The 27,784-nt window shown below is 36.6% G+C and overlaps 4 protein-coding genes and 1 long non-coding RNA gene across 6 annotated transcripts; 4 read left to right on the top strand and 1 right to left on the bottom strand.

Moving 5' to 3' along the window:
• The first annotated feature begins 5,512 nt into the window (after window positions 1-5,512).
• Window positions 5,513-7,262, top strand: LOC119071039 (glycosyltransferase-like domain-containing protein 1-like). Of its 2 annotated transcripts, none has more exons than XM_037175637.1 (4): window positions 5,513-5,809; window positions 5,877-6,159; window positions 6,224-6,703; window positions 6,773-7,262. In XM_037175637.1, exons 1-4 carry the CDS (start codon window positions 5,737-5,739, stop codon window positions 7,014-7,016), a joined length of 1,080 nt encoding a protein of 359 aa, XP_037031532.1. In that variant the 5' UTR covers window positions 5,513-5,736; the 3' UTR covers window positions 7,017-7,262. The 2 variants fall into 2 exon arrangements, with proteins under 2 accessions (XP_037031532.1, XP_037031534.1); XM_037175639.1 differs by having other exon boundaries at window positions 5,545-5,809; window positions 6,284-6,703.
• Window positions 7,263-7,854: 592 nt separating this feature from the next.
• On the bottom strand, window positions 7,855-9,827 carry LOC119071038 (leucine-rich repeat protein 1). The gene is made up of 6 exons (XM_037175636.1): window positions 9,242-9,827; window positions 8,951-9,181; window positions 8,777-8,889; window positions 8,507-8,704; window positions 8,214-8,440; window positions 7,855-8,053 (listed from the first exon to the last, which is right to left on the bottom strand). The coding sequence occupies exons 1-5, from the start codon at window positions 9,746-9,748 to the stop codon at window positions 8,224-8,226; spliced, it is 1,266 nt and encodes a 421-aa protein (XP_037031531.1). The 5' UTR covers window positions 9,749-9,827; the 3' UTR covers window positions 7,855-8,053; window positions 8,214-8,223.
• A 5,030-nt stretch (window positions 9,828-14,857) lies between these two features.
• Window positions 14,858-16,936, top strand: LOC119070711 (sialin-like; the record flags this gene model as incomplete). Its single annotated transcript, XM_037175164.1, has 4 exons — window positions 14,858-14,968; window positions 15,997-16,572; window positions 16,630-16,755; window positions 16,811-16,936. Coding segments are annotated over exons 1-4 (939 nt in total), but the record flags the coding sequence as incomplete, so codon positions are not given.
• Window positions 16,937-17,041: 105 nt separating this feature from the next.
• On the top strand, window positions 17,042-18,100 carry LOC119071037. The gene is made up of 3 exons (XR_005086587.1): window positions 17,042-17,224; window positions 17,287-17,329; window positions 17,791-18,100. It is a non-coding gene; the product is annotated as an uncharacterized LOC119071037 (long non-coding RNA).
• A 3,370-nt stretch (window positions 18,101-21,470) lies between these two features.
• On the top strand, window positions 21,471-26,183 carry LOC119071036 (sodium-coupled monocarboxylate transporter 1-like). Its single transcript, XM_037175635.1, has 15 exons — window positions 21,471-21,726; window positions 21,789-21,825; window positions 21,882-22,027; window positions 22,086-22,151; window positions 22,216-22,335; window positions 22,395-22,549; window positions 22,613-22,648; window positions 22,718-22,822; window positions 22,888-23,009; window positions 23,076-23,135; window positions 23,209-23,245; window positions 23,301-23,425; window positions 24,903-24,967; window positions 25,521-25,607; window positions 25,667-26,183. The coding sequence occupies exons 1-15, from the start codon at window positions 21,523-21,525 to the stop codon at window positions 26,141-26,143; spliced, it is 1,842 nt and encodes a 613-aa protein (XP_037031530.1). The 5' UTR covers window positions 21,471-21,522; the 3' UTR covers window positions 26,144-26,183.
• The last annotated feature ends 1,601 nt before the right edge of the window (window positions 26,184-27,784 follow it).

The following is a 27,784-nucleotide window of genomic DNA, read 5'->3' as shown; positions in this document are numbered from 1 at the left end:
TATTTGTCATAAAGTGTATGAGTGAACAGATTTTGCTTCGTTTTTTTTATCGCGAACTGGTAAAAATATTATGAACAAAAAAAGGAAAGATTCGCTTTGTGTACACCAGAAACGGAACAACAAAAAAAATATCGCTTAATATATCCAACGATGCTGTACCCTCCACAACCAATTCCCTGAAGCGTGAATATATGGAAGAGCCGGTGTGCGTTATACCGTACGGATATAATAGAACTGTGTGTAATATATGGCCCAATGAGAATATTAGGTATAATAGCAACATTAAATTTGAATTTCCAAAATTTCATTTCTCTTATCGGCAGTTAAGTTGGGGCTTTTTGTTTTTGTGAGGGTTTTCTATGTCTATATGTCTTAATGACTCTAAGCACATTTTTCGACCCAGGGATTACACAAAAACGGAGGAGACATGGTTTGAGGTAATTTATGATTTTTTAATATAATTTAAAGGACCAGATAAGAGAATTCCGTTATGTTTGTTCTGTCATTGTTTTATTTTCGTTTCGTTCATATTTTTCCTTCGTGTGTTATATATTCGGAGTGTTCGCAAAAAAAAAACGGCTCCTTAAGATAATATCCACTTGAAATGAGATGTAGATGTCTTGATGTCTATAATTTAGATTTATTATTAGAATGAAATCTAATTACCATAATGTATAAAGAGAGCTACTTGGGATTGTTCAGTTCGTTTGCTGATTAATTAATATTTACGTTTTGATGTTTTAAATAAAACGTTCCATTGTATAATTTCCATCCGAAAGAGACGAAAGAGAAACGTAAACAGAATTAAATTTTTTAACCGTGGTGCTTCATAAATTAATCATGATTTCACAGTAGAATATCATATACTACAGTGTTGTAGACAGCCCACTATACTGTGTTGTAGACAACCTAATACAGTGTTGTGGCAAGATCACTATACACACAGTGTTGTAGACAACCCACAGTATACAGTGTTGTAGACAGCCCACAGTATACAGTGTTGTAGACAACCCACAGTATACAGCGTTGTAGACAACCCACAGTATACAGTGTTGTAGACAACGTACTACAATTGTAGACAGCATACTACAGTTGTACAATGCAGTGGTGTTGTGTACCGGAATATCTGGTGGAACAGACAGGAAGAATGGTGAAATGCATGGAAGAAACCTACGCGGCAGAAACGACTTCAGACTTTCAACAGTAAACAAAAAAGCGACTAGAAATATGATGTTGTACGTTGGTCTGAAACAATTTAACAAGATGCCTTTTGAAATAAAAAGTGAAAAAATATCGAAACGATTCGAAATAAAATTAAGTGAATTTGTGATCGATAAGATTGAATTAAGATATTTAGAACGACGATTAAAACAAATGTAAATAAATAAAGAACTTAAAGTTAAAGTGTGACTATGATAAATGGATAAACAAATGATCGCAGAGATAGGAAATTGTAAATGAAAGGGAAAAATGGTTGTAAAGAATTGAAGTGAAAATAGACACGGCTAAATAAACGAATTATTATTATACTGTATAAGGTTCACAGTATCAGTACTTTAAATTTTGGTGAGGCCACGCAGATCGCCATTTTATTAAATAAGCCGTAGCACAAGACTTTTCATACAAAAAGCACCCGTGAAGTCACTTGATAGATCAAACACTTTACACAAATGAAGTAGCAGATTTAATGATTTTGTCGTACCGGACTTAAAGGCCGATTATTGCAAGGATTCTTCTCAGCACTTTTAACATTTCAAAATAAATTGCGTTTTTAATCGCTTTCCGCAAACTGAAATAACTAAAATTATGAAGATTATATGGAAAGTGGTACTTATACCCATTTTCCATTGTAATGTCATAAGCGTAAGACACTATGATTAGATTACGTATCGTGTCAAGAGGTTTTTATATCAAAACAAATTATTAATTTATCGATTTATGACTCGGTCATCAGGTTTATTAAGCTTTGAGGAAGATGAAACGGAAATGATTTTATTATCATAAGAATTCAATGTCTTGATTTTTCCGCAGATTATTGAAAATCAAACAAATTTAAATTTCAGATAATGGTTTGTTTTGAGTTAAATGGGTTAACTGACGCCTTAAGTACGGAGAGAATTCTAAACTAAAAGTTTCAAAACTATTACACTTAAAATTACAAAATCATAAAGATAATGCATGACGAAAAGCGCCATTATGTGTTGATGCATTGATAATTACGAAAAATCAGTCGAGAAAATGAAACAGAAGCTACGAAAATAATGTTTGTTTTAGTACTGAATTTGAACGTTTATTGACTTGAAGTCTATGGTTTTACAAACAAATAGCTATTTTCATAATAAGGTAGTAAATGGGATTGTTTTGCGCACATCGTGTGCGCAAAACAATCCCATTTACTACCGTGTTAGGAACAAGGTTTTATCTCCTGTAATGTCATAATCACCATAAAAAACAAATTTCAAAAATCTAACTGAAACATAAACACGCCATGACTCTGTCACTCATTCATATTCCCCACAAATAAAACACACATCTAGTATACTGTCAAGAATTTGTCAATTTTCAGTGAATAAATGACAAATTATCGAAATTTTCCGTGAATAAATGTGAAATTATCGAAGTTAGCCGTGCGCAAATAACCATTTATCGAAATTTTCAGTTAAGAAGGCAGACTAGGTGACAAAGAGCCCTCTGTTGAAAGCTTCATGTAAACACTCACTTTTGTATGAAAAATATTTGGAAAACAACTCATTTTGGGAATCCATTTTTACATGTAATTTACGTTGGGGCACTTGGCGGCTTAAATAGTCTTAAAGTTTGGACCTTTATCTACAAAATTGCAAAATCTAATAATAAAAAGTTGAAGGCAGTGTTGTTAGATGTGTAAATAAAGTGAAATTCTTCATGTTTTGTGTCCAGTGAAGCGATGTTTTAAAACCGTAATGTCTTTCGTTTGATGCAATTTTTAAAACATTTTTTTCAGCAATTTTGTAGATAAAGGTCCAAACTTTAAGACTATTTAAGCCGCCAAGTGCCCCAACGTAAATTACACGTAAAAATGGATTCCCAAAATGAGTTATTTTCCAAATATTTTTCATACGAAAGTGAGTGTTTACATGAAGCTTTCAACAGAGGGCTCTTTGTAACCTAGTCTGCCCTCTTAATAAACGTACGTTCTGTGAATGACGTGTTTAAATCTAGCCCATTTTGATTCTAAAAGTGACACTCAAATTGTGAATATTATGACATTACAGGAGATAAAAGTTAGAATTGTTGTCCTCGCCATGTGTATCTCCACATAAAGTAGTGTAGTATCCCTTTTCTGTATCAGGACAGTGTGGGAAAGGATCACGACAGAAACTGTTACTTATTGTCTGGTGTAGCTGGTCGTAAAATTCCTGTTGATAACCTTGATTGTATCTACTGCAGCAGTGCGGCTGACCCCTATATGTACAAGTGTGAGAAATATTGTTCTTTGAACATGTAATAGTAAATGTTCTTTTGCCGGGACCAATATCGGCTATCTCTAATCCTCTACATTCGCAGATGTTATTCGGATTGTAATCAGTATGGATGCATCTCCTCCTTGTAGGAATGCGAGCTCCTTCGGCTTCACAAGACTCTGGAATACCGCACTCTTGGGCCAAACAATGTTCAAAAAAGTAACCTGATAAAATGACTATTGTAAAGTGACATTCAACTAGAACTACTATACTATTGATGTTTTGTACCATTCTACTGCAGACACTCGGTGTTAAATGTCTCCATTCTCATACTCATCTTCAACAGTTGAGTGAGTATGAAGATTATTTAACATCGAGTCCGATGATTCGTTTATATCGTCGAGGAACAACAATTTTTTCGACAAGTATTTGAATATCGGTGCTCAAAACGGACGCTTTTTTATTATTTTTTTTTGTTCTTAAGAAATTTACTTACACGCCACAAGTATTACCACGGCGACGAAATATATTCTTCCCATTCTGAGGTTTTTTGTAAAACTAACATTAAATCCTTTACAACTGACCGTATTTTATATATCTGTTCGATTGGCGAAATTGACTCATTTCATTGCGTTTATCACTTCAGTCTTATCAATTCAATTAAACTTATTGTAACAATCGAATCCTAATCAGGGCATCCAGGAAATGTTTTATCACGCCCAGTAGCGATATCTGCTCTAAAATACAAATATATCAAAAATTTCACAAATTATGTAGTATATGTACCGATTACTTAAATTAATGTACCTAATGTAATTGGAGTGAGACGATTATTTAGGTTTCTTGCTGGCGAAAGATGAAAATTATTTTACAGTGGTACTATATCACCGACAATCGAGAAATGCTTTTATTGCATGAATTCTCATTAACAATTGTCAGATCGTATAGTATACGTCGCATACCTACCTAATTTTCATAATCTCATCACGAAATTACATTTTTCAAACCACTATTACTTCCATTAATTTACCTCAGTGCTGCCAGTGAGTTCCATTTCATAAGGAAAGGTTTTGGGATTTTTTTTCTTTAGAAATCACTAGAAATCACAAATCATCGCTCGCAACAACTCATGTTATCACGAAATATTGTTATTGGCGGCGACGATAAACTTAAGCGATGATTCTTACGTATAAAGACAATGAAGTAATAGATTTTGTATGAAACGCTAAACGATGCTTTGAACAAAAGACGTAACGTATTATAGTGACTTTACTCATGCGCTTGAAAAGAATGCAACGTCTGACTGAACATAGTCTCTCATTCACTTTCAATGGAACCAAGTTCATTTTCTAACTGTAATGTTACAAGCGTGAATTAATGAATCTTTGTCAAACTAAGAAACTTATTCATCTTTTTCAGCCTGTTTGTATCCACTGCTGGATGTAGGTGTATCTGCTTCCATTTCGTACAGACCATATTGCCACTTGTTGCGAAGAAACACTTTGCTAAAAGGCCAGAAGAGGCTTGCAGATAATGTTAGAGCGTTTCATTTTCTCTTTTGTGTTTCCTTTTGTCAAGATATTAACAAAGATCCTTGCACCTTGCATATCATTCAACTTCAACCCTTCATTTTGATTAAACCAAATCTTTGTTTTAGTAAATGTAAATTCTGTGTCATTATAACTTATCCCGCTCTCAGTCTTAATCTGTTACAGACGGCTGTCATCTGTTATCGACAACGGCAGCAAAAATAAACGACACGCTCTGACTCATTAGGGGTTATATAGCCAAAATTATGTTCAAAACAAACGAAGTAAAAGATTTCTGAAAATCTTCGATCAAATGAAGTAGTAGTTTGCTTTGTAAAACTCTTAATATACTTTCCGTGTGTGACAGGTTAAACTACGACTAGCTGAAGCACTAGCTGAAGTACCAACCCTCTACGTTGTATTTCTAATGTAATGACCGTTATATCGTTTTCAAACTTTGTGGTGAGAGGTGTGTTTTGCAAGAAAATAACAGTGTAGTGGCAGTAAAGAAGTTTGACACATTCTTCCTACAGATCCCACCACCACAAATGTATTCCTATTGGAATAGGACAGCGCAAACGCAACAGATGAAGCAAAACATAACCTAAGGCACGTAAAACAAATGTTTTGTTTTGGATTTTCGATCCTCTTAAATCAGTGAAACAATGTCGTTTCCTTACACTTAAATCCGTGCCACCGGCACTATACGAATTTTGTGATATACTCATAGAGTGGACCAAAGAATAAACAGGAGAAAAAAAAACATGGCGAAAATATTGATTATCGAAGCGTTTTACGGGGGCTCGCACAAACAGCTCTTGGATACAATTTTAGAAAGTAAATGACTTCGCTGAGTGGATGTGATATACAACAGTCCCCATGTTCACAGTCACACTTTTTACAGATATCAACAGCATGGAATATGAACTGTTTACGTTGCCAGCAAAAAAGTGGCACTGGAGAGCACGAATGAGTGCTCTACATTTCGCACAAACGATACCAACGGATCATCAGTACAATATTCTCTTCACTTCCTCCGTTTTGAATTTAGCTGAACTGTTAGGTGTACGTCCCGACCTAGCAAAATGTCGGAAAATCGTTTACTTCCATGAAAATCAATTGGTTTATCCGGTCAGGGAGATCAAAGACCGTGACTGTCAGTATGGATTGAATCAAGTGATGACCTGGTTTGTATCGGAACTCTTTTCGGTTCACGAGCAAAAAATTAATGATTTGTCCAATTGCTTGTAGTCTCTCAGCTGATGTACTGATTTTCAACTCCAATTTCAATCGAACGTCATTCCTCAACAGCATAAATCCCTTTCTGAACATTCAGCCGGACTTTAAATTGAAACAAATTCGGGAAAAAATCGAACCAAAATGTGAGGTGCTCTACTTCCCCATCAAATTTCAACAGATGGCCAAACGCATGGAAGAAAACTACAATACCGTGCTGCATCTGATCTGGCCCCATCGTTGGGAACATGACAAAAATCCTCAACTGCTGACCGAAACATTGCTGGAGCTGGACAAAAGAAAAGTTCCGTTTAAGGCTTCGATAATTGGCGAGAGTTTCCAGACCCGGCCTGAGTGTTTCGATGGCATTCAAGAGAAGCTCGGCGATAAATTGATCAATTTCGGTTTTCTCAGCCGTGAGGATTACATTCGGTGTTTATTGAATGGAGACGTTGTGATTAGCACTGCTGGTCATGAATTTTACGGAGTTTCAATGTGAGAAGAATTTTTGGATCGCCGAGACATTGAGAGATGAAAAATTCTAATTTTCTCTTTTACACACAGGCTTGAAGCAACGTATTGCGGCTGTATGCCAATAGCTCCGAATAAACTCGTCTATCCCGAAATCTATCCGGCTGACAATTTGTACAACACATCAAATCAACTCATCAAAACGCTGTACAATTGGTGCAGAAATCCGTCGGTGTTCCGGAAGCATCGGGAAAAGTTTTTCGAATGTTTCTCGTTTGAGCGTTTCAGTGCGTCGAATTTGATACCGAATTATTTGGACAAGTTCAAAATTCAATAAGTCAATTCGAACGGAACGCTAGACCACAAAATGTTTTCAATTTTTTGTCGAGATGTTTCGTACATTCGATTCCAACTGCCATTGATTGTTTTGTAAAGGAAGTTGTTTTTGTTTGACTTTCGATCTGTGTTTTACTGATTTGGTTCTTCCGTTTCAAATTTGTTTTTTAATGATAAAAATCAACGTGCAATGGGACAGCCAATGTAAATTTTAGTGTTTCAAGAGTAAAAATATTCAATTAGTCAAAAAAAATGTTCGTTTAATTTGACAAATTTCCCTAAAAAATCCCTAAAGTGTCCAGTAGAAACAAATCCTTTCAATACTTACAAGCAGAGCGATCGAATCACTGAGCAACACGGGTTTTATGCACAAAGGGTGTGGTGGCATAGTGCGTTGGATAGATGATAGGTCTCGGTGCTTTGAGTATGGAACACGCATCCGTTGGTCTCATCTACGTCTGTGGTTCTACTGCAGCCGCTTCACAAAAAAGGTAATGGGAACGGGACAGTTATTGGTGCAGTATGTATCTATGGTGCCGTGAGTTCATTGAACTCCACCACTTATCGTTAGTACAATATCGAAGGCATATATACGTACTGCACCAGTAACCGTGTCGTTTTCATTACTTTTTTTTTAGTGAAGCGGCTGCAGTAGAACCACATACGTCATTAGAACCAATGGATTCGTGTTCCGTAATCAGGGCACCGAAACCTATCTCACGCACAAAGTCACCATTGGTGCACATTCCGAAAGTATCAAATTGTTGCCTATCTTAATCCATTGAACAATTGAATTGAAACCCTGCGCCATCTTAGTACCATCGAATAAAATTCATCGCTTCCAGTGTTGGCTATTTTATTCAATAAAATCGTGTCGACCAAGCGATTCAAGCGATTAAAAAACAAACTCAATAACCCAAGCAGGTGCATTGACACACGCCAAACAAAAGCCATTGCTGACGAGAAAGGTCTGTTCGCCGTTTTGCTGATTCCATAATAATAATCGTTGTCTTTCATTGAGCGTCATTTCACACCAATCTGCAAACGATGAATCAATTTCATTTCTGTGTTAGACTATTAAGGGTACGAACTCAAGTCCCCCCCAAACAAATGTACGGACCCTTACTCCTTACTCTGACGAATATTCAATGTTACGAATGGTGCAGTATGCCAAAGTTTACGGATTTAAGAGACTTACCACTGCAATTCTAACTGTATCTCTTCACACACTTCAAAGAACACAGTGTTCCATCGGCAAAGGCTGTCACTAGACTTGTTTTAACGGTGCTGCTGGAATTTATTGGCGCTTCACGCCATCGCTCAATGATCGGTGTTGCAAAGCAAATGGTTCCACACGAACAAAGTGGCGTTTCATCCAGTACATCTATTAAACTACGTGGTAGTGTGGCTGAGGTGTATGGTAATCTTTTCCGGGAATCATTTGCAAATTAATCGCCAGACCGGATTCACCTCATTTTATATCCAACTTACCTGCATTCGACGACACGCCGCAAACAGATTTCAGTCAAATTAATGTTTTGTCTAACACAGATACGATTCACCATTTCTTCCCTCGACACCACGTTGATGCCTTGAAACGGATTGTCCGAAATGTCCACGACATCGAAGAATATCCAACGTAGCGCGTCTGGAAGGGATGCCAATTTATTTCGGTTGATGTGGAGCTCTCTGTATGGAGGTAACAACATAAATTAGAACGTTGGGTCGATTATCGTTATGAGAAACAGAGATTCACTCTACCTAAGGTTCTTTAACGCCCTGATTGCGAACGGAACCCGTTCTATTTCATTGTTGCTTAGTTTGATCACTTTTAGTTTCGGGAGTTTAAGAAAGCACCTAGGGAAATGACGAATCTGTAACGATCACAAAGCAATAGAATTATCATCAACGAGGTCGTGTACCCATTGGATGTACCTTGTTCTCGCTCAGGTTAATCGATGTCAGCGACTTCCGAATTGTGTCCTGCTTCAACCAAGCGAAATTTGAGTTTTCCAGTTTATTTTGGGCGAAATTAATGTCTCGCAATGGCAACGATCCGAAACCAGCAGGGAGTTCCGTTAAACTATTTTCGCTCAAATTTATCGCCGACAAATTTTGAAGCCGCAAAATGTTCGATGGAAAACGGTGCAGTCCCAAATCCGATATCTGCAATGGAAAATGTGTACTCGATTAGTCAGTCCAGTAGCTGCCCGCATCCAAGCATACAGTCAAATCCTCAACAGTTCGTGGTATCCCTTTGTCTAATTCACTTCGCTTTTTTATGGCCATTTTACGCGTCACATGGTTCTTCAACGTAAACGGAGTGTCCTTCAGCAGAGGTAACTTCTTACCATGTAATTTAGGCTGTGCCAACGATTGAGTCGTCTGTGACTTGTTGAAATTCGGATCACCACTCAAGCCCATCCGCAGTGAACTCATGAAAGCCATTAACCGGACTTTGTCGCACTGAATGAGCAGATCATGTGACGGTTCCTTGAACGAAATGGTTGCCTTTCCTTCATTCAGGAATTTTGTGAACACTTTGTCTATGTTCAGTGCCACTCTGTACCGTTGACCAGACTTTTTCAGTTGATTTTCGTGAAGCAAAAACATTTCGGTATTTTGTTGGTCACTTGAGTGATATCCTAGGCTGATTATAGATTTGATTAAACGACACTTTGGTTGAGGCTGCACAGTCCGATCGATCACGGCTGCTTCACAGGTTACTCTCATTTTTGAATTGGTATTTTACTTCGATCCGGATGAAACACATTCGTAATGTCGTTTTATTTGTTGTTATTGTTGTGTTTTGTCCCGGCGCCAATGTCACATTATTCACCAAACAGATACTGAGGTGAATTGTCACAGTTTTTACGCGGAAACTTTCGAAAATTCGGTGTAATAAGGAAAATGGTTCGGTTTTGCGGTTCGGTTCTTTATGTCAAAAATCTCGAAGTTCATGGGTTCGGTTCGGTCTTGCAGTAGTGACGAAATAATCCGCTTCTGTGATCGCTGCAAAGTAGAATTTTACAATTTTTTTTTTTTTTTCTTTCATATGCATTTATTTCGAACATTTATTTAAATCAAAGATTATTGATTGCTTCGAACGTGCCAATAGATCTCAGCAAAGAATTCTTCTTCTTCTAGATTTTCAATATTTTCCCTGAAACCACGGAGGTTGTTACATTCTAGGAGATGTTCCGAAGTTTGCTCTGAATGATTACATAATCTGCACAGAGGTGAATCTTTCACTCCAATTCTTGCAAGGTGTTTATATAACAGATCGTGCCCCGTTTGTTTTCTGAAGTTGGCTACGTAGATTTTTCGACTTACTGATCGGATAGATGATGGGTTTATGTCCTGCCAGGTTTTACCGTTTGAATCATTTTGCTGTTCCAATTGTAGTTCTTTTATAATCGATGTTTGGATATTTTGTTTAGTTAAACGGAACTTTCTTACTCTTGAAAATTTCTTTCTGTAACAGAACCTTCGTACTTTTTCGTTTAGTGGTATAGAGTGTTTGTCGTATAGTGCTCGTACTCGGTGAACAAACGATATTTTAGATTTGAGGCGATTTTCTATACAATTGTGATTTTTCCAGATACTATTCGGTGTTCTCAGGATACGTTCTCTTTCTCTAGAATACTTGAGCGGTCTGATACCAGAAAACATTTCCATCGCCATTATCGGTGTTGATTTCGTTCCGCCGGTGATGATTCTCAGTGCTTGGTTTTGTACGACATCAAGTTTGTTGCAATTTGATTTGCTGGCACATATTAACAACTCTTCGCCAAAACGTAATATCGGTAGGATGTAAGTTGTATAAGTTAACTTAAGTGTATCCATCGACGCTCCCCAAGCTGTGCCAGTGAACCGTTTTAAGATTTTTATACGATTGCTTGCTTTTTCGCATGTTTCAATTATATGAGGTCGAAATGTGAGTCTCTGATCTAAGATGACTCCCAGATATCTTTGAGCTGTTGTTTCTTTAACGTCGATGTTTTTATAGAATAATCTTGGTTTCCTCAAATTGTTTTTCATTTTGAACAGTTGATAATTTGTTTTTTGAAGATTGACAGTCATTTTACAGAATTTTACAATAAATTTTTTCCTTCATACAGGATGCTTCGAGTAGAGGAACTGAGCGTCATATTAACAGGAAAACAAAAGAAAAAATTGAATAAGGTACAAGACAGATTCGACATCCTACATAGAAGGAATGTGAGGTCAAAAACTGTGTGTGGCATGGAAGAGAATTGCATATAAATTCTCTCAAGAGAGAGGCAGTGAGGGTCTAAAAAAACCGTCCACAACAGATGCGTATATAACTTTTCATGCTGAGGGCCTAAATTACGAGAAAAATGGGCATAAGGCATGATAAAGGATTATTTTTGTCAATCGTATCAATTGTATCTGTAAAACAATGAGAGAAAAGTTTTTCTTACTACGCAAAAGTAACCATATGATGCGGGCTTGCGGGCATCAACTCTCGCACACGGTTGATTGTTTTATTTGCGCCCCTTGTCATGCAAATAACTATTTATCGAACAAATAATATAATGTTGAGGAAAAACTCGTTTTACCACGTCTATAAAACTAAAAGGGAAAAACTAAACATAGAATTCGTTGCAAAATTTTTCATTCAATATAATTGTAACGAAAGAAAAATTCACTTTGATTTTCACTCTTAGGTAGTATCTAGTCGAAGGAGAGTCTCGCTGACTGGAATAAGGAAAATTCGTCATCTACAATTTCTAGTCCATTTTTATATTTTTGTAGGATCCAGAGAAGGATCAGAGAGAATTCAGATCAGTTTAATTCAGCGAAATCGGTACCAAATTGGATTTCATAGAGCCCTAACAAATTTTCAGCGGCATCGTGTCTAAAGACCAAACTACCGCGTTTTAGGCTGAGCAACCTAGAGAACTGAATTCTACGTATTAACAACAATAATGAACAATAAAATCGTTTTTCAAATCTAATAGGTCTGTTCCAAGGCCAAACGAATTGTCAAATTTCATCCATAGACAACATAACCTAAACAATTTCTCATGAAAAATGAGCTGCCGAAATTAGCGCGAAGCTGCTTCAATACGTAAAATTTTTTGAAAGCTGTCACTATAAGTATACGGCGCCTCAAAATTTTTGCAAAAAACATAGGTTATGTCGTCTGTGGATGAGATCGTCGTGGTTCGGGTTGTCAAAGTTCGCGTTTACAGTTATTTGGAACAAACCTATATGAGCGTAACGGTTTTTTTTGGACAATTCGCAACTGACTACATATGAAATACTTCCGGGATATAGACATTCTCAGGTTAAGGTGGCTTATTTTCAGGAAAGCGGTAACTTTGATTGGTAACGGTTATTGTAATGTTCTGATTGGATTTTTGAGGCGATGGACAACGTCATTGTATTTTATCTCTTGTTATTTTTTTTCGAAAAATTGATTTATTATAATAATGGACTAGTCTAAAACAGCTCAAGCTTTAACATGACTAGCACTGTATCTACACTCTGACTCAGTAAAGGAAAAACGGCTAAAAATTTCAATTCAGTTTTGATTGCGACACCGAAACGAAAACTGAACCTATTAACCGTATCCGAATCAGGTTTCATTTAAAGTCGATCGATTTACAACATTTTATATAAAGTGATCGTTTACTTATAGCGACTATAAAATATCAGTGGCGTCATCATCACCACATTTTTATGTAATATCATGTCCGGAGCGATAGCGGAAGACTTGACGCAGTCAGGGTATGTTGGGCAGCTGGAAAAATTTGGTAACTTTCAGGGTATGTTCGACAGCTGGAAATATTTGGTCACTTTCAGGGTAGCTGATTTTCGTCAAATTTTCGATTTTCGTCAAATTTTCAATTTTTGTTAAATTTTCAATTTTTGTTAAATTTTCAATTTTTGTTAAATTTTCAATTTTTGTTAAATTTTCAATTTTTGTTAAATTTTCAATTTTTGTTAAATTTTCAATTTTTGTTAAATTTTCAATTTTTGTTAAATTTTCAATTTTTGTTAAATTTTCAATTTTTGTTAAATTTTCAATTTTTGTTAAATTTTCAATTTTTGTTAAATTTTCAATTTTTGTTAAATTTTCAAATTTTGTCACTGACCTGACACTATTTACGCTATTCTTAATTTTTTAAATGCATAGAGTGTCCAGCCCGTGAATTTCGCCAAATTTTCGTTTTTTCGTAAAATTTTCTAATTTCGTCAAATTTTCAAATTTCGTTAAATTTTCAAATTTTGTCAAATTTTGCATGTTCTTTTTCTTGCAGGTCTGTTCCTGAACATCTTCCACTTTGCGACTCAGATTTTTTTGGTAAAATTTTTGTTGTTTCCAGTCAAATTTTTGTTAAAAATTATTTGGCAGATGATGAGATAAAACTAAGCCAGCTTGTTTGAACTAATTGGGTGTAAAATTTAATTTTTGCGTAACGAAGCTGAAAGCGTCAACTCTAGCGTTATCATTCATTTTAGAAATTGTACTTCATAGACTGCGTCACACTTTTCTCGAAGAGATTTTTGTTGGGATGTTATTTAAAAGACATTCGATGTTATGTTCCACAAACCCACTCAGAACTCTATAGTATCGTCTTCAGTTTCTTTTTTTTACATTCGTCATTGGGCTATCGGTGTTGGTGGTTTTAGTGATTTTGTTAGAAAAATTTATTCGTCAAAACGTGAATTTGTGACCCTAACAATGAGATACGTTATTGCTTCAATGATATGCCTCGGCTGTGTTTTAAACAACGTTCTCCGGGGTAATATGACAATCAATATTTTAGCGATGACTGAACCACTTTACAACACTACAACGAAGGCGCCGCCAGATGTAAATAAAATTCCAAAATAAACAGTAGAATGAATGCGTGTGAAACATATGGTCGTAAATATAAATTCTCAAAATATACTCAGGGAGTTGCGGGAAGAAGAACAACTACGCGAATAGTAAGACTTAAATTGTTTGCCGCAGCATTTACGTGTACCGATTGTTCAATATTCAATTATAACCAAATCCATACAATAGTACCGAATTGGCAATATACTCACCGAAATTCGTTATTTTACTATATTTCAGCCAAAATAAGAAACATTTTTTTCACGATCCTGAATACAGCGCGTAACTCGATTTTAAACACATTTTGGTTAAAACCTAAGTACTATGAGTGCCATTCAAGAATGTTAAGAACTTCCTGAATTCATTGTTTTCCCAGCAATTTGTTACTGATCGATCGATCGATCCGAAAGAAGACAAATTTTGTTGGGATAAAACATGGAAAACGCGGAAATAATGATTATAAAAAACACACTCCACTACAATGAATGTCGGATAATTTCTTTTAAAAACGCCTTTTTTTATTAAATATGACCCGACCTGACAGTATTTCAAATTTGTTGAATCACAAATTTGCATCTGACAAAAGCATCTACAAATTTACAGAACAGCAAAACAAAATCAAATTCATCGTATGCGAAATCCGAAATAAAATATGAAAACTAGTAATTGGTGTATCCGAACATCACAACAATAAAATTCATCACTTAGGAATTTAAAACATTGAGCACCACCCGATAATTACTTTCAGAAGAAAAGAAAATTCTTTGATTTTAATTTCGCACAAAAACCATTCGCTCATGCTCATTCAATACCATCAATTACCACAAGTTTTTGATTTACACTTAACTGAACTTAAGGAAAAATGCCGAAAAAACGAGACATTTGAGCGAAAAGATTTGAAACAAATTTGCTTTTTTTTACTTATAATGTCGTAGAACAAATGGCTTTGCCACCGAATGGTTAAGTGGCAAATTTAAGGAAAATAGGAAATGATTCAATATTTTCTGGGCAAATCTCCATATTTCAAGGATGCGAGAATACAAATCCACCATCAGATTAAGCAAATCATTGTGGGAAGTCCGCAAATTTGCCGAGCAAAGGTTGGCAAATTTGTCTTTTTCAGTACAAATTTGCAATATTTGATCGGCAAATTTGCGTAATTTCTGAATTAACTTGATCACTTTCTTTGCAAATCTCGGCAATTTTCCAAACACACTTCACAGATTTGAACACTTTTATAAAGAAAAACACTGATAAGTTCGCAAATTTGCGTTTTTAAAATTTTCAGAGCAAATCTTTGAAACAAATAATTTGTTTTCAACTTGATAAATCAAAACAACTTCGACATGATTTATACACGCATTTGACGGTTTACGTTGGCAACTTTGATGTCATTATGTACTAAATTTGCGTATTTTTGTCAGTACGGCGCGGCGGGCTGGATTCGAATATTTGATTATTGACTGTGCGAAATTAATGTTAAAGAATTTTTGTTTTCTTTCGAAAATAATTATCGGGTGGTGCTCAATGTTATAAATTCCAATGTGATGAATTATTGTTGTGATGTTACGATACACCAATTACTAGTTTTCATATTTTATTTCGGATTTCGCATACGATGAATTTGATTTTGTTTTTCTGTTCTGTAAATTTTTACATTCTCAGATGCAAATTTCTGATTCAACAAATTTGAATTGATACTGTCAGGTCGGGTCATACTTAATAAAAAAAAGGCGTTTTTAAAAGAAATTATCCGACATTCATTGTAGTGGAGTGTATTTTTTATAATCATTATTTCCGCGTTTTCCATGTTTTATCCCAACAAAATTTGTCTTCTTTCGGAACGATCGATCGATCAGTAACAAATTGCTGGGAAAACAATGAATTCAGGAAGTTCTTAACATTCTTGAATGGCACTCATAGTGCTTACGTTTTAAGCAAAATGAGTTTAAAATCGAGTTACGCGCTGTATTCAGGATCGTGAAAAAAGGTTTCTTATTTTGGCTGAAATATAGTAAAATAACGAATTTCGGTGATTATATTGCCAATTCGGTACTATTGTATGGATTTGGTTATAATTGAATATTGAACAATCGGTACACGTAAATGCTACGGCAAATAATTTAAGTCTTACTACTCATGTAGTTGTTCTTCTTCCCGCAACTCCCAGTACGGTCCCCGATATGCGTGGTCAGCCTATGAGCAAAGTTTAGTAATTGGATCGTATTTTTGGGGAGTTGTCGTAACCACGTTCATTGCTGGAGTACTTGCTGAACGTTATGGTGCGCGAAAAGTGGTTGGCGTTGGTTTAACAGCTGCCGCAATACTATCTGGAGTAACACCAGTAGCAGCAAATTATCTATGGCTCTCGATTGGTGTTCGTTTTGGCAGTGGAATGGCAATGGCAACGATTTCCCCGTCAATGCAATCTCTAATTTCGAACTGGGCACCACCAAACGAAAAGGGCAAGTTTCTGTCTGCGTATATGGCCAATGGTCTTGGTACAGTCATAGATTGGTCCATGTCTGGTTTCATAATCGAATACTATGGATGGCATTACGGATTTTATGTGGTCGTTCTCATACTCGGTGTATATGCAGCAGCATGGCACTATATTGTCTACGATTCGCCAAAGGTTCACCCTCGGATATCAACAGAAGAGAAGGAATTTATTTTAAGCAAAGTGATCGTCGCACCAACGAAGGTATACAAAGCCGTACATCGGGAAAATAATTTAGTAAATTTCGAAATTTTCATACAGAAACCCTGGCCGCCAATTAAGTCTATGATGCTCTCAGTACCATTTTGGGCTCTGACCATATTCCATTTTGGGCTTTTATTTTCACTGTACGTCTTCCTCACAGCAGCACCGAAATACTTGAGTGACGTATGCAATTTTCGCTATTTAACGAGTTCAAATTTCATTTTCGCGCCAATTCAAGGTTCATCATTTCGATATAGCAGCAACGGGCGTTTTAAGTAGCATTCCGTACATCGCAAGATTCATCTTCGCGATTGGCTTCGGATTTCTTGGGGACTTTATGTTTAAAAGGAAATTGATGAGTGCAAATTTCATACGGAAGGGTTTCGCAGTGTGCTGTAAGCCCCCAAACGTTTATCGGTCTTTATTACGCATAAATCTTCGCAAAATTTTCAGCTCATATTATACCGGCATGCTTCCTCATTGGTCTTATGTTTGTTGGCAATCGACCATATGTCTGCATTACGTTTATATCATTGGCACTCGGTTTTTCTGGCGCAATATCCATCACTTCGTTGCAAAATCCTCATGATCTTTCACCTAACTTTGCTACAACCATTTTTGCCTTCATTCACACATTCGGATCGACACAGGGGTGCGTATAGTTTTTGCTCTTACTTAAAACTTGATAAAGCTATAATTCATAATCATTATCAGCTTCATCGCTCCGTTGGTCATCGCTCATTTTACGAAGACAAAGGTAAAAAAGGTGGATGACAAACGTGCGACAAAGTAGAATATTCGTAGGGCAAAAAAGCGTCAGTTGGTCAAACGGGTCACACTGCTTTTGAACTAGTAATGCCAAAATTTTATTAATCGATGCAGCGTTTACAGTACTACAACGCAACGCTACATCATCGTCCCATAGACTGTTATGATCAGAGCGAGAAAACCAAAGACTAGTTATTATAACTTGCCTTGGGGTACTTGTCAAAGTATTTACTTCTCTTTCACGACCGAAGACCAGTTTATTATAACTGGCCTTGCGATACTTGTCAAAATATCTCTTTCTCTTTCATCATAACACTCTAAAATAGGATTTCGCCATACCAATAGTTCGAAATCAGTGTGACCAACTGAGGTTTTTTATGTCCCACCAATATTCTACTTTGTCAGAACTGAGCGTTGGATGTTTTAGTTTTCAATATGATAAAATTTTAGAGTTCCGACGAAGAGTGGCAATACGTTTTTCTGATTGGGGCCGCTATGCTCATAGCCAGTGCCATAATTTTTATTGTGTTTGGTAGTGTCGAAATACAGAAATGGAACAAAATCCATGGTGAAAAGACGGAGATGAAACTACTAAATGTATCCGCGCCATTGGCTGAATTCGAAAAGGCTGAACTGTAGTTCAGTCGTATGGGATTCAGTTTCCAGTCCGAAAGGCTGTATACATAATAGAAAATGTAAGATTAGCGTTATACCCTCAAAAGTAGTTATCTTACTTATGTCGAAATAAAAGAGAGAAGAAACAGGAAACGTTCGTCTTAATTTTTATATAAAAATGTTTTAAATCTTCTTTCGTTCGAAGCTCAACCGACAAGTTCACACGCCATTTTAAAATTAATAGATTAGATCCACCCTAAGTGTAACTTGTTCACGTACACACGTTGATAAGGCCAACAATAATATTTATTAAGCCGAGTGTCGTCATACATATTTAAATCGGAAAGGGTTTGATAATTGAAAAATGCGCGCCTTCCTACTGGAGTTAAACAAAATCGATTCTGAATCTGAGCACCGAATTCTCTCACCAAGGGAATCGATAGTGCGGAAAACGAACGGGTTTCAGCAAACACATAATTCAGACTGATGCCGCGAAACGACTGTAACAAGTTATCGAGAAACTCGTTTTAAGAAATTATTTTGTTTTTATTTGAAACATACACCATTGAATTGATATCCGGACTCCGCACAAACCCATCTACTACACTCAGTTGCTGTTCGTAAATAAAGCAAGAGAATGTGGAAAATTACCATAATACGACACCTCAGAATACTCGTTTAGAATTTACTATAATCTTCAGTTCTCTTCTGCAGAATTTTTAATGTAGAAATTTTGCCAAGTTTCAAATTATAACGAACCACCAAACCAGACTCACAGCCAAGTTGCTAATGTTTCGTTTCAAGATATTTGCTGTTCTGAATCATAGTGTATTGTGATCATTATGAGACTCTAATTTACAGCAAGTAATTAGCAACATGGCTTCTACTGTCCCTCCATCATTACCTGGTGATTTTCCATTACTGCTGCCTTGACCTCTTCCGAAGTTACATCAGGTAGTTGGTAGTTCTTCGGATCCCGCATTCGTAATTTCGCATTCGTCTATCCGGTTGTATTCCGTCGGTCGTTGTAATTGGCTTCGGTCGTCTTGATGAAAACCAATCTTCATAAAATTCCTTTGCAACATTTAGTATTGCATTCCGGTCCGATTGCATCGCTCCATTTTTGTACTGTAGTTTGAAGATTGCCGTAATGGAAAGGATAGCATCTCTGAAGTAGAATTGGGCAGGACACGACTTATGGGCAGACCGCCAGAACGATGGACGAACAGCATCAAACGCACAACACTAACGAATTGGCAACAAGTGGTAATGGATCGATCGAGATGGAAGGAGCTAGGGGAGGCCTACATCCACCAGTGGATAACATAAAGGCTGAAAAAGAAGAATGACAAATGGTTTTGTTAAACTGATATTTGTTCATCAGAACAATGAATTTTGGATAGGGTGTACTACCAATGGTAGTTTACCATCTATCGATATTAAAGTTGAGTGAGTTTGTAACAAAAGTTTGCTGGTAATCAAATAACATTTATGCAGTTTAGTGATATTTGCAACTCATGCCGCCTGTGTACAATGTCGTATGAACGTATTTTTCCACACCAGTGCAATAAAGGATTTGCAGGGGTTTTTATCGCACTAGTTCGTAAAAACCAGTAAAACGTCACACTACTCGACTTTCGATTTTTATTCTATTTTCCTTGTTGCTCAAAACGTTGAATGTAACACGAATCATATACTGGTATATTATCGCACACTATGCCTTGCCAACCTCGGCTTCGCCTCGTCTGACGTCTAACCCGAAAATAAGTCTTTGGCTGTTTCCAAAATAATGTCAAAAAGAAGCGTGGTGGATAGTCTTTTAAAGCAAAGTGTAGGTTTTAAATAATGAAGTAGAAGATTTTACGTCGAAGAATTTACTCAGATCAAACGAAGTAATATACCAGATAATAAACCCTAATGACGCTAATGACATAGTGTTAAAATGTACTTGTTTTCGGTGTTACGTTGAACTAACGCCAATTTCTATTTGTTTCTGATGCATGTCATAATGGCATAACACTCATAGTAGAAGTTTTGGTTAGATTTTCACCATAAAAACGCATTTCACCTTTATGTGTGCATGAGAATATTTTTCGTTCTTGTTACTGTCCATTCGTTAGAGTCTTCAAGATTCGTGGCTATCGGCATTATTATTCAGACCTCAGATGATCAGATTATCTGAATCTGATTGGAACTGAACCTGGATTTTACCTGACTTGAATTTACCTGAAATCTGAAAATTAGTGAAAGTTGAGGTAAATAATCAGGCCAGGTTTCAGTTTGTATGGAACTTTTATTGATTTTCAGATTACAGAAAAATTCAGGTCAGTTCACTCATATATGTTCAGGTCGATTTCAGGCTCAGGTAAAGGGAGTTACGATTTTATCTAAAGTTATTGGAAGTTGTGAAACAGGTGAAAATCTATGTGTGACAGGATGAATTTATGCAGAGGATTGATTCTGATTTTCCATGCAGGGATTTCCAAGTGTAGTTTACCCCTCCGACGGCATAATTATCTGCCATAATAAATAACCTCCACACACAAATGAAACACACTCCCAGAAGTGTGAGTTATCTGGACATGAATGGAGGCTATTTAACCGACAGCGATATCGCGATGTAAACAAACTTGGAATGTCCACACTGCGATCGCTCTTGGTGTTATTACTTCATTTGTGATTAAACAATCACTTTATTATTGTAAATTATCGGGCAGCTATGAAAATGAAATTTATCAGATACTTGAATTCATTGCGTCCACCAATGTAATCCAATTTCTTGATGATATACTCGATAGATTCGACAGTCTATTGATTTAGTAGAATTTTATCTCATGGAATATTATAAATGAAACTGGTAAGATGATTAAACAATAGAAAAACGTTCCACTATCGAAATTACAAAGTGTTTACCGGTAATAACGTGACTGCTTTGTGTACGTGTAGAGAATAAAAATATTCAGTCAGAATTGGCAGTTGTAAAAATTAGAGAAATTATGCCGCCGTGGTGACACAGATATCGATTGTGAAGACGTAACTCGACTGTCAGGACTTAGGACGAACATTTCTTTAAAAAAAATTCAGCATTAAGATTGCAACTGAAGGATGCTGTAACGAGAAAGGATTCTCCAGCAAGAAAGAATTCTTTGACGGGAAAGGATTCTCTAACCAGGATGCATTCTTTAATGAGAATGGATTCTCTAACGAGAATGGATTCTCTAACAAGAAATGATTCTTCAACAAGAATCACTCAGACTTCATTCTTTTCGTGAGAGAGAAGCCGACGCCAGCTGAAACTAAATGATTGATCCGCTTTCATTTTATTGCAATTTATTGCTTGATTACCACAATTTCAATGAGATAACACCGAGATAGTGTTAATCAAATGATGAATGATCTATCATGCGTCTGTGTCTCAACAAGACAGTGATAGGCTTTCGTTCCAATCAATGGATGTCGTAAGTGTCTTTGATAAGGATAACGAGAATCAGCTCCAGCGATACCAAAATTCAGATATTTTCATCAGTTCCACTTCTTCATTGGTAATGAAAAGTCGACCTGCGTAAAATGTGCGACCAATTACCTTGCCTTCCTGACGGGACGGAAATCGTTGTCGATTTTTCCAAAACGCTCGACTGGTATGAGTATCTGATTTTCGGTGGTGTTTTAGCTCTGTCGATGGCAATAGGAATTTATTATGGCTGCTTCGGTACAAAGAGTAAAACCAATGAAGAGTTTCTTATGGCTGGTCGGTCAATGTCAATTTTACCAGTAAGTGTTTCGCATCCAACAGCAATTACGATTTGACTCGATTCAACCCATTTTTTTTGCAGGTGACATTATCTTTGGTGTGCAGTTTTGTCTCAGCGAGTATAGAGTGCTTCATTTCTAGCTGTTGAATCAATTTAATTAATTCCCATTTGTAGTAACACTACTCGGCAATCCTGTTGAGGTCTATTTCTATGGTCAGCAATACACTGTGATTTTCATCTCATTCATACCAATGACTCTGGTCTTGGCTTATCTTTATGTCCCCGTGTACTTTGATTTACAGCTCACGTCTGCCTATCAGGTAAGGAATCACCATAAAAATGCTCTCAATCTTTTCAAGGTTTTAACTTCACTCTTAGTATTTCGAGTGGAGATTCAGTCGACCGGTTCGGACGATGTGCAGTGTTTTTGCGATAATACATTTGGTATGTGTGATGATACTGTCGCGATAAGATGAAACCCAAGATGAATATATCTAAATTGACATAGGTCGTTTACATGCCGATCACTGTTCTTGGTCCCTCATTAGCGTTGGATCAAGTTGCTGGTTTTAGTTACATAGCTTCGTCTGCTGCAATATTTCTAGTCTGCATTGCCTATTCATCTCTCGTAAGTAAAGGTTTCGCTACATAAACAGTTACAAAAATCCATTCGGCGTGACTATTTAGGGTGGACTTAAAGCGGTTTTATGGACTGATGCATTACAAGCTGGCGTAATGATCGTGGCTTTGGCGGCGTTAGCAATTTGTGGTATTATAGAAGTAGGTGGACTGCCTGAGGCGTGGGAACGATCACTGGAATCCGGCAGGATAAACTTTTTCAAGTAAAAATTGTCGTGTTAACATTTTGAAATGGTTCTGTGACCACAAACTTTTCTACTCCATAGCTTTGACCCAGATCCCAGGGGCAGACATACTTTTTGGTAATTTACGAAATGAAGTTCATTTCAGTTACAGAACAAGACGAACATTTACGGTCTTCTCTCTCATAGGTCGGGTACAATAGGTGGATTCTTTGTCTGGTTGCCATTGTTTGGTGCGACGCAAGCTCAAATTCAGAGATATAATTCCGTGCCGACACTAAGACAATCTAGAAAGTATGTTCGATTAAGTTTTCAATTTTACCATCAGACGATTGTTTAACACAATTTTCCCAATTAAGATGCCTGGTATTCAATATGTTTGGCATGATTCTCATTATATTTGTGTGCTCACTGATGGGTATGTTGATATTCGGCAAATATCATGATTGTGATCCCGTTGGAGCAAAGATAGTTAGTTCAGGTATTACCGAAAAATCAAACTGAAATTTCTTTGTAATTCAATCCTTTCTATCTACCATCTGATTAGCTGATCAACTATTGCCATTGTTTGTGGTTGACGCATTACGTAATTATCCCACACTACCTGGTAAACGATAACAATATTGCCGTTTGTTGAAAGCTTGTTGAACAATAAATTTTTTTATTTATTTTCATTGTAGGTCTTCTAGTGGCTGGCTTAACGTGTGGTACATTGAGGTAATAAAATTCTTATCTTTTTATGACACGTGAAAATTATTATCGGTAATTTCAGCACTGTGTCGAGTGCACTTAATTCGCTAACGGCTCTGATCACTGAAGATTTCGTGAAACGTTATCGGCCAGAATGGGACGAAATAAAACTCGGCTACACATCAAAAATAATATCAACAGTCACGGGTAAATATAAATGCTGTTTATTGTGGATGCACAATGCCCATAAGGGGAAAAAAAATAATTCCAACTCTGGATTTTTGTTGGAATTTCCTATTTTGATCACTCCATTGGCAAGATAACTATTTTTGACCGTTACCAACGCATAAACAGGCAGCAGACCAGATTTTTTAACGGTCAAAAACCACTTATCTTCGGCCCCACAGTGGCTTTGGCGCCAGAGCTCTCGACTCATAATCGAGAGGTCTCGTGTTCAAATCCGCGGCTGGGCAAGATAAATTTTCTTTCATTTGTGTCTATGTAATACATTCGTCCACTTCTCAATTATGGGTAGAGAGCCTTTTCAGATTACAAAAAGTACGTAAATAGTTTATTACGCACTTGCTTGGACATTTTCTGTTTTGGCTAGTGGGAGATTTGTAGCCCGAGTGGAAGACAAGTTTTAAGAGCCAATAGTCAAAGGGACAACATCCAAGCAGGAACGTGAGTAAGGTTGACTTCACGACGCTAAAACTTTATCTCAAGTTTTTGAGTACTTGGTCAGGGGGAAAATGATACTTCTTGTGTGTTTACTCCATTCCATCCTTTGCCCATTCGTAAGAAATGTAAATAAGAATTACCATTCAGGTTGGCCTGACAGGCTTGAAGTAACAACCTGAATTCCAGTTGTGTCAGGTAAAGTTTCTTATCAGGTCGACCTGACCTGACGTGATCTATAAAGCTATACATCTGACCTATTACGGCTCTTTCAATTACATTCTTTCAATTACCACCTTTAAGTCGACAAATTTTGTATATAAATTGTCTCCGTACCACTAGTGTCGGACCATCAAAGTGAATTAATATTCAGATGTAAGAAAATTGATTTAAAGAAATTCAAAGATGAGTCTCGAGTCCCATTCCCATTCCGAACGTGCGTGTACATGGCAAACTTTTAATTTGATCAAAGGCTCTATACCTATATATAGAGCCTTTGATTTGATACATATCAGGTTAACCATGCCGTCTGTAACAGGAAATCATATGACCAGTATTATTATCAGGTCTATTACTTCCATCGATCAAAGTATCTTTAATCTGTAGATTTCAAATCTTGTACTTCAATTTTTTTAACATGCATTTTACTTTATAAAGGACCATATTACCCAGAGCTTGTCATTATTTTTGTCGTCGTTATCGATAACAGATACATAGCCATATGTGACAGGTCAAACATTTCGGGGAAATTCGGCTTCGGGGAAATTGGCAAACGGCGTAAAAATAGACAAATTTCGAAATCTTTCTTGCAGAGTAGCACGTGAATTGTTGATGTAACAAATACCTTTTGGCATAGTTCTGTACTTAAAGTTTCTCCTTTTACAAAATGTGACGTGATGAAATGTGTCCGAATTATCTTTTTAAGAAGTTTGATCAATGTTGACGCCGTGTGCCAGATTACCATACGCCTAGTTAATATGTAACCGATATTGTAATCTTTCAACAGGACTGATATCCTTCGCATTGGTATTCGTTGTTCGCATTCTAAATCGCACCATTAATATTTCACCCGTAAGTAGCATCCAGGTTTTATAAAAAATCGAGTTTTTCGAGCAAACGAATGAATATTTTTCAACATTGGTAATGTGATTTCAATCTGGTCAAAGCACCTAGCAGGGTAATAGAAAAAAATAAAGTAGTACTTTAATCGAAGTATGCGAATATTTCCATACCTTTTTTTTCATAATGTCATTGCAAAATTACCATTAAGGCTGCTAATCTTATTATTGGTAACAAAAAACTACTCTATTTGACGTGTAAAAACCTCTATTACCCTGCTAGGTGCATTGATCTGGTTCATTCAAAACATACATTATGGTGGCAGTACCGGGTGCAGTGCCACTGGTCAGACTGGGAATTCGGGCTATTCCCGAAGAGCCCTTTGCATTTCTATCTAAAGTAAGGGCCTTCTTCGAATTTTACGGGTTTTCTTACGATTTCCCCGAAGGGCCTTTTGGTAGCCAGCTCAGCACTGAATGGCCGTATCAATGATACGAATATGATTGAAATCAGATGCAATGATGGAAATTTGTTTGCTGTATTTCGAATTTAAAAATTCTTTCAGTTTTCAACGTTGATTCATGGTTCGCTAATCGGGCCGATTTTAGGCGCATTTACTTTAGGTATGTTTCTGCCTTGGGTAAATAATATGGTAAGTTCCTCACACTTCGTCCCCTCCGTCAAAATTCAATCAATTTCTGTTCCATCCAGGGCATTTTGTTAGGAATGTTCGCCTCAATTTTGTTCTCGGGATTTATTGGTCTCGGAAATATTGTAGCCGGTATACAGGATCTATTGCCGAATCAACGGTTAAATTTGACAGTGCAGGGCTGTACCTGCAGTAATGGAGTGGAAGAGCAATTTTGCAGAGATTTTCCGGACAACCAATATCTCGATTTAGCCGACAACAGTCACTGGAAAGAAAACGATGACTCAGTTCTCGTTCGTATGTTCAGCATTTCGTACATATGGCAGCCAGGTGTTGGTACACTGTCTACAATAGTATTTGGTATCTTCTTCAGTGCTCTCATAATTCTTATCGATAAGAGCAAAAGGAAGAAGGTACATGCCAAACTTCTCAGTAAACCGTTCATTAGATTATGGAATAAAATCTTTGGGAAATCACGAATGGACAAGTGGATCGATTACGACGACAAAATTCTATTCGTAGCGGGCAAATCAGATTAAAGTCATTGTTAATTGTTCCATCCGTTCCACCCACGACGTGTGAAAAAATTGATTTGTTAAATCATGACCCTAGGAACTAATTTTTAATTATTATTATGCTAGAGTTAAGTGTTTATAATGAAGGCTTTACGACACAAATAAAGAATATGATCAAAGCGTCTACGTCATATTTCATACATACCTACTTATGGTTGGCTGACCTCGAGCATCTGGAAGACTTTTGTCTAGAATTTTTACTTTTACTTTATTCGTTTTCTCAGAGATCATTCTTGAGACAAAACATTGGAATTGTATACGAAGATCTTCTTTTGTCTCATGTTTTTGAGACCTCTGTGCTACGATTTCGGGGAATGAATCTATAGAGATGTAGACCTTCTCATATGAAAATAGTGTGTTTGGTAGAAGAGGAGATACTTCCTTGCACCAGTATTCCAAGTGGCAAAATTAGAAATGTCATCAATACATTGTAATGTACTCAGCTTTTGTTGAACACTATTTCACTCCTAAGAAGCTTTTCTCTACTTAGCCTGTCACAGACGGCATTTGATCGAAGATTTTCAGAAATTATTTTCAGAAATCTTCTACTTCATTTGTTTTGAACATGCTTTTTGCTATATAAGACTTTATTAGTCAGAACGCGTCGTTTATTATTTCTGTCGTTGTCGATAACAGATGACATCCGTCTGTAACAGGGTATTGACCTTTTATGTTTCATGCAAAAGCAACACAGTTTACAGTCATACGACAACCAACGCCACGATACACAGGCAAATTCAACCAACGGTTTTTTTTGACATAGGAATTTTAAAGCATATTATACGCTTTGCGAGCTTTGTTCTTCTTCTCAATGAGAGTAAACTCTATAGGGGTTTGTATTTCATTGCTTCTTCTGTAACACTTGTCATTGTTATAAGAAAAATCTAACCTGACAAAAACACATAATTTTCGTCAAGTTAGATTTTCTTGTAAAAAACCAAAGCACTCTCAAGCACCGAAGCTATAAAAAAAACCATTCGTCCCAGAAGTTGATAGTTCCACGAAATGCCTTATATCAGTCTTTGCTTAGAAAAATAGTCTAACGATTTTCGAGAGCTGTTTATTTCTTTTTACTCTTCAATGAATTTCATTGTATTTTCAACACATTGAAATAAAATCTTTCACTTCGTTTGTTTTAACATTCATTTTGCATTGCTATAAGTGAACGTCGTCAGCTCATCATTTATTTATGTCATCGTTGATAATTGATTCCACTCATGATCAACTCAGAGTTGTCTTAACCTGTTCTTTCAGAACCTAAGGTGGTCAATGAAAGTAGATAAGTAGGTATGGCCAGTCCATACAAGTCGGAGCACATACGAATTTGCATGGCGCCCCCTCAAACGAACTCATTTCTAGTGGAAATTTGCACTAGAAATGAATTCGTTTGAGGTGGCGCCATGCAAATCCGTATGTGCTCCGGCTAGAACAAATTTGAACGTTTGGCCATACCTATCTATTTACTTTCATTGAAGGTGGTCACCGTCAGAACTTTTTTCCAAGGTTGTGAAAGAACAGGTTAAGATAAAAACTATTTTTTTCTTCAACAAAATGTATCAATTTGTAAAAATTTCTGTATCTACAGCCTTCGTGTCGTAACATGGT

Source organism: Bradysia coprophila (genome assembly GCF_014529535.1).
Source record: "Bradysia coprophila strain Holo2 chromosome IV unlocalized genomic scaffold, BU_Bcop_v1 contig_106, whole genome shotgun sequence".
Taxonomy (NCBI): Eukaryota; Metazoa; Arthropoda; class Insecta; order Diptera; family Sciaridae; genus Bradysia; species Bradysia coprophila.
This window is presented reverse-complemented; position numbering and strand designations above follow the sequence as displayed.

Excerpts from the sequence above, each read along its gene's own strand:
- LOC119071038 (XM_037175636.1), bottom strand. The coding sequence starts at position 9,748 with ATGAGAGTAACCTGTGAAGCAGCCGTGATCGATCGGACTGTGCAGCCT. Across the intron at positions 9,182-9,241 it reads GAACTGTTGAGGATTTGACT|ATATCGGATTTGGGACTGCA; the intron begins GTATGCTTGGAT and ends TTTCCATTGCAG. Across the intron at positions 8,705-8,776 it reads AGGGCGTTAAAGAACCTTAG|AGAGCTCCACATCAACCGAA; the intron begins GTAGAGTGAATC and ends ACCTCCATACAG.
- LOC119071039 (XM_037175637.1), top strand. The coding sequence starts at position 5,737 with ATGGCGAAAATATTGATTATCGAAGCGTTTTACGGGGGCTCGCACAAA. Across the intron at positions 5,810-5,876 it reads CTTGGATACAATTTTAGAAA|ATATCAACAGCATGGAATAT; the intron begins GTAAATGACTTC and ends CACTTTTTACAG. Across the intron at positions 6,704-6,772 it reads GAATTTTACGGAGTTTCAAT|GCTTGAAGCAACGTATTGCG; the intron begins GTGAGAAGAATT and ends TTTTACACACAG.
- LOC119071036 (XM_037175635.1), top strand. The coding sequence starts at position 21,523 with ATGTGCGACCAATTACCTTGCCTTCCTGACGGGACGGAAATCGTTGTC. Across the intron at positions 21,727-21,788 it reads GGTCAATGTCAATTTTACCA|GTGACATTATCTTTGGTGTG; the intron begins GTAAGTGTTTCG and ends TTTTTTTTGCAG. Across the intron at positions 22,550-22,612 it reads GGCAGGATAAACTTTTTCAA|CTTTGACCCAGATCCCAGGG; the intron begins GTAAAAATTGTC and ends TCTACTCCATAG.